Raw genomic sequence first — 6,341 nt, 5'->3', positions numbered from 1 at the left:
GAGAAATGAATTAGCAATTGAAATGAAGGTGAAAAACATGATTTTATATGACCCGAAACCCATGACCAATATCACGCTTATCGACCTGCGAACATTATTTTGACCCGCGACACACTCATGGGTGGGGAGGTCTAACCGGTCAGGCGGTCTTTTTCAAATGTTTAGCTTTATTAAATATTTGGTTGATGCTAGGAATTGATTAGTTTGTGGCAATGGACTTTAATGCAATTGTGCTCTGCATCTTATTCTTCTTTGTCACCTAGGGAGAAAAGTGATCCAATTGGGGTATATATATGGACTAAGGACTTGCAATGTTACGGTTTCTGCTTTACACGTTTGTCAATGAAAATTTTATACTCCGCGACATTTTTATTTTTAATTACACATTATTAAAAATTATTGAATTTTGATTATAATCAAGACGGAATATATGGAGTGTAAGTTTCGTATAGTACAAAACAAAGAGTCATGGGAAACATAGGCAATTACCTTAGATGGAAAAATTGTCCAAGGTTCTAAGATGTTCCGCTATTTAGGATCTATTATCCAAAAGGATGGAAATTGGATGGGGATGTGGTTCATAGAATCAAAGCAGGTTGGTTGAAGTGGAAAAGTGTCACGAGGTTCCTATGTGATTCAGGCATGCCCCAAAGATTGATGGGAAAATTCTACCGCATGGCCAATCGACTGGCGTTGTTATACGGCAAGGAATGCTGGGCAGAGAAACAATGTCACGTGCATAAGATGAATGTGGCAGAGATGTGCATGTTACGTTGGATGTGTGGTCGTACAAGAAAGGATCGATTGAGGAATGAGATTATTAGGAAGAAAGTAGGGGTTTCCACCGATTGAGTTTAAGATGATGGAAAATCGTTTAAGATGGTTTGGACATGTAAGAAGAAGATCAAGTACGTGATGCCCCGGTTAGGAGGTTAGAAGGGTGGCAAAGTGATAGAATTGCAAGGGGTAAGGGAAGGCCTAAGAAAACTTGGAGGAAGGTGATTGAGCACAATATGAGCCTACTTGGGATTGAGGAAAATATGACGTTGTATATGACATAGTGGAGGGAGATAATATACTTTGATGACGTTATTTGACTTATTCATCTTCCATTTTGACTCTCTTAGTTTACTTCTTGCGTTTTACTTCTCGTTCCTGTGTTGTTTGATTGGTCACATTGAAGATCTCCTATGCCGATTCATGCTTGCCGACCCCAAATCATTTTGGGACTAAGGCTTTGTTGTTGTTGTTGTTGATATTCTTAAAGTATTTATTGAGACGGGTAAGTTTTTTTTCTAATATATTGGAATAGTTTAGAAAAAATTTCACTTATGATAGTATCAAAATTTCAAACTGAAATATCATTATAGAACTGATGAAGTAAGTAATACGAAAGTTATATGTAACTCAAGTTACTCAACCATTACTGTAGTACTGAACTCATGTAGTCATGTCATACATCATACATGGAGCCATGGAGGATGGAGATAGTGGAGCATTTTCTTTAATTACATTTTATTTTCCCGAGAGGGTTTATCCCTAGTAATTGCATTCTCATGGAAATAACACGAACATATTGTGGATCGATGATCACGCAGTTCCTCTGGCATAACATTTCCAACGATTCCATTATGGCAAAAATGATGAATTAACGCATCATAATGCCAATTGGAGGAGCTACTGTTATCCCTGCCTTCTTCCTTTCCATGTTAGCCTCCCAACCTTCATTCAGTTCCAAAGTTTGAACAATCACTTAATCAGAATTGTCAAAATTATATGTTTTAAAAAAATTCTGAAATCAAATAGGTATTGTATGCACCCAGTTTACAATAAATTCATTCTACAGCCGGGTAAATTTTACCAACTTTTTTGTAACTTTTAAATGTTTGGATTAACGTTTAGATTATGTATTAATTTTTGATGGATACTCCGTACTTTTTATAGGTTTAATATAGTTACCTTTATATATTGGATAATTGTTATTTAAAATAAAAATATTATCACTAAAAATAAATGACTTTTATTTAAATTAGAGTAACTTTTAAGTATTTTAGGGTAACTTTACGTCTTACAATAATTATTGTACTCCAAGTATAATTAAGAATTTGTAATTGGATGAAATCATCCAATTATTGTCTTAAAAAATTATAAGACTAGTGTCCAAGCTAAGGTAGTTGATTTATACAGTTCGAAAAGGACAATGATAAAGGTCACAAGTTGCGTCAAATAAAATATGTCGCAATCATATGTGTTACTCTTTTATTGGTACCACATGGGTGCCACGTAGACCGCGACTCATCAAATTATTTTTACAATCAACGCCATATTTTTACTATAAAAATATTAAAATGAGGTAATCTATAAGAAAAATATATATATATTTTTTGTAATGGTTATAGTAAATATATATTTCCTTTTATTTTGTAAATTACAAATTAAAAAATAGAAATTACAATATAATAATATATTTTTTGCAATTAAAAAAATAATTGCGACATTTTGTCGCAAGTTGCGACCTTTATCACTTTGCATCGGAAAATACAAAGAAAAAAAAGGATCACCTTCAATTGTACCCTCTGTCTCACTTAGGGTTTTTTTGATGTCATTGAGTTACGGTGGCAATTTAAATTACAAATAGGGACGGGGGATTCGAACCTGAAACTCAGGTCCTCAATCTTAACCACCATGCCAAAACATCATTGGAGTCTCAATCACTATTTCTTTGCGTGTTTTTTAAAGTCACTTTTCTATACAACTCTATCACTCTGTTTACAACTCATCTTAATTAGGTAACTTTTATTATAAGGTGATGAAATTTTATAAGTATACGAGAACTCGGAAAGGTTTATTTTAAAGTAAAGTGTATTTGGAATTCTCGTGGACACCAATGTATGACTTAATTTAATCAAAGATTATGAATGAAAAAAGAAATACCTATGCCCATGTCAAAACCACGGTTCTTGAGCTCACGGTATTCTTGACAAAGTGTACAAGGCTCACAACAGAAGTGAACCAAACAATCAGCAGAAGGTGACTCCTCCAACACATATTGCCCTCTCAACCTTGACCGATAGAAGCATGAATATAAGCATGGCAATCCTGGAAATCCCATTAGTAACCCGTAAATTGTTCCACTTGCTGCACAACCTGCACTCACCCATTCCTCTTTTATTTAAATTATATAAAATATATCATGTATCCGGGTACACCTAGAGCTAGCTAGGTGTATTCAATGGTCCTTTTTTTTATAACTATTTTTTTGCGGAAAACAACCTTTTAAAAAAAAATTTGCAAAAACAAACCTTAAACTAAAAAAAAATTGCAAAAGACAACCTAATTGGCATTTCAGGCGTTGACCCACAATTATCCGGCTTGACTTCTCACGTCCGGTCACGTGCGTTCGTTTTTCATTAACTACACCATTTTCCCTCCCTTTTGTCTCCCATATAAAAGGGAATTCCTTAAAACATAAAATATATATATATATATATATATATATATATATATATATATATATATATATATATATATATATAAAATAATCTGAGGAACCTTTGAAGTTTTCTAGCCCCATTAAACCAAGACGAAAACTTCCCCCAATTGGGAAGCGCCGCCTTTAGCCACCACATTGTATCACTCACCTCCACCACTTACGGCCTTCTTTCACTCGATCCACCACCTTCCTCTTTCCCCATGACACCGCCAAAGCCACTCCCTCGATTCACTCTCACCCCCAAATCTCTCTCCGTTGACCCACCTCCATCTGCTACAGATCAACTCTTGGTAACTCATGGTTGGTCTTGACTCTACAATCCCTGATAGTAGCAGCAATCACAACAATAATGACGGAAGTTTTCGATTTTCTCTGCCTTCATCAAACTCAAAATCTTTTACTTTTACCAGTACCCCTAATTTCTTCTATGATAAATTCAAAAAAAATTCGAACCCGAATACCCGTGTTCGGAGGCCCCGAAAATTGTTTCCTGGCAAAAATTAATGAATTAGGGGGGAAAACCCCTAACTTTCCTACATTAAAATTAGGCAAAATTAATGAACAAAACTTACCAAAAATTAGTGGTAGAGTGTCGAAAATCACTTAGTATAGCAGCAATCTACCAATTTCATGCAAATGATAGAGCAGGAAGAGAGAAAAAAATTGGTCGGGGAAGAAGAACATAGAAGCCTACAATTTTGGGGGTTTTATTTTGGCAAAAAAAATTGGCTCCAAATGGGTTTTAAGTGAGAAAAAGGGAGGGAAAGTGGGTGCAATAAGTAAAACCGGCCAAGTCAAACCGGAAAAATGAAGGTCAACGCCTGAAAATACTAAAAGGCTGTCTCTCGCAAATTATTTTTATTTTTAGGTCTGTTTTCGCAAAAAAAATTATAAAAGGTTGTTTTAAGCAAAAAATGATTATAAAAGGTTATTTTTGGCAAATTTTCCTTTTTTTACTCATTTCAAATTTCCCGTAAGAGTAAAATTGATCAAATAAGCTAAGAGAAACCCCGGGCTCCTAAAGATGGTTGTTCAATTCTTCATCCGTTAAACCGGTGGCGGAACCAGAAATCTTATTTAGGGGAACAAGTAAGAAAATCTACCTATTTTTAAACTAGTTTTTCCTGCGTTGAACAATTAATCACCACATGTAAAAGGGATAACATAAATTTTATTAGAGAACCTTTAGAACAACTTCAATGGTTGACAAATTTATTTATTGCTTGGAAGTCCCATCAGCTTTTCAAGCTACACAATTTATAGATGCTTGTTGCTCTAATGCTTGTCAATTTCAAGCAAAATTTGTGCCTGCTATATTTTCCAAGTTAATTTGGCAACCAAATAAAGCTAATTTAGAAAATCTACAACAATGATCTAGCTACTAACTTAAATATTTTTAATAAGAAAGTATTACAAGCTATTTTGAAATATACTTATTTTACTTATTCATTTATTTTAAACTTTACTTATTTTTATTATCTCTTACAATATTTCTTCTATAATATTATATATACATTTTTTTCTTATCTTACTTTCATTAATTCCACTTTCTCTTCCTTGTTTTTTTTGACGATCTCCTACGACGATTCATGTTAGCCGACCCCAAATCATGTTGGGACTAAGGCTTTGTTGTTGTTGTTGTTGTTGTTGTTGTAAAGTATTACAAGCAAGTTCCTTCCAAGTTCCAATCATTGAAGTTGCTCTTACAATAGTAAAAATAAATTTCCCAACATTTACAAAATAAAACAGAACAAGGGAAATAAACCCTAGTGGGTTAAGTTTGCATCAAATTTATATAATTAAAAACTTTAAGAAGATAAGGAGATCGAAAAAAAGAGGTACTATACTAACCTGGATTACCCTGGTTAACAAGCTCAGCGATTTGGCCAAAGGTGATGCAGGGGCAAAAGGCAGTAACCAAGCAGTTGGCTGGGTCATCACAGCAATGACACAGTCCGGTTGACCATGGCGTCGCGGCGGTCCCACCATGGCCAACCGTAGCATTGTAATGCGATGGTGGACAAGGCCGTCCTGCTGCAATGTTGTTCATCGGTGCTACAGGATATGGTAATCCTTGTGCACTAGTATTATTATTATTATTATTATATGGCGAGGCCGAATACATTTTCATTAATTTTGCATATATTTACTACTACTACTATATGGTTTGATAATATAGCATGATATTTATGGAGAAGACGATGCTAACTATTCTCTCCGTTTCTTAATGATGTTCTTGTTTTTTTTATCGGGTGTTTCACGTAATATAGTGTATTTTAAGATATTTATTTTCTTGGAGAATTGTTTGTTTGGGACTTGAAACTTCGTAAGAACTTACAAGTTGTGTCTTTTTCTAATGTTTCTTTGGTAAGATTTAGTGTGCCCGCAAACGTGTAGCAGTGTAGGAAGGCGCGCGCTTAAATAAAGGCTTTGAAGTTAGTGTACTCTTAGTCTTTAAGTGGTTGATCTTCCAAGTCTTAACTGTTAAGTTTAAGATTTGGAAAACTTGCGTATATTTTGGTGTTGCTGCAATCTTCATCCTTTCATATCTCATTATCAATATTGTCATATCCCTATACATCCTTCCTTAAACTATTCCGTAAAACTGCTACAAGTAATCGATGATTTGTTAAATACGAGCCTGAGCCGTACCCATTATCAAGAGAGAAAATTCATTTAATAAGTTCAAACAAAGGCTATACTTCAACATTCCCCTCACATGTGAGGTCCCCTTAAATTCGTTCATGTGTGATGTTTTATGGGGCAGAGCGTGTTTCTCAATACTCCCCTTCACAAGTGTCTTTTTCAATTTGTCCTAGAGTATTAACCGTCCGTGGTCCAAGTTGCA

General features: G+C 34.7%; 1 protein-coding gene across 1 annotated transcript; it reads right to left on the bottom strand.

Annotated features, from left to right (window-relative positions):
* Nucleotides 1-1,396: 1,396 nt before the first annotated feature.
* Nucleotides 1,397-5,857, bottom strand: LOC110798972 (cell number regulator 1). The gene is made up of 3 exons (XM_022004167.2): nt 5,345-5,857; nt 2,935-3,147; nt 1,397-1,722 (listed from the first exon to the last, which is right to left on the bottom strand). The coding sequence occupies exons 1-3, from the start codon at nt 5,622-5,624 to the stop codon at nt 1,649-1,651; spliced, it is 567 nt and encodes a 188-aa protein (XP_021859859.1). The 5' UTR covers nt 5,625-5,857; the 3' UTR covers nt 1,397-1,648.
* Between the last annotated feature and the right edge of the window lie 484 nt (nt 5,858-6,341).

This window comes from Spinacia oleracea, chromosome 3, assembly GCF_020520425.1.
Source record: "Spinacia oleracea cultivar Varoflay chromosome 3, BTI_SOV_V1, whole genome shotgun sequence".
In the NCBI taxonomy this organism is placed as follows: Eukaryota; Viridiplantae; Streptophyta; class Magnoliopsida; order Caryophyllales; family Amaranthaceae; genus Spinacia; species Spinacia oleracea.
Note: the sequence above shows the minus strand (reverse complement) of the source record. Positions and strands in the feature narration are given on the sequence as shown.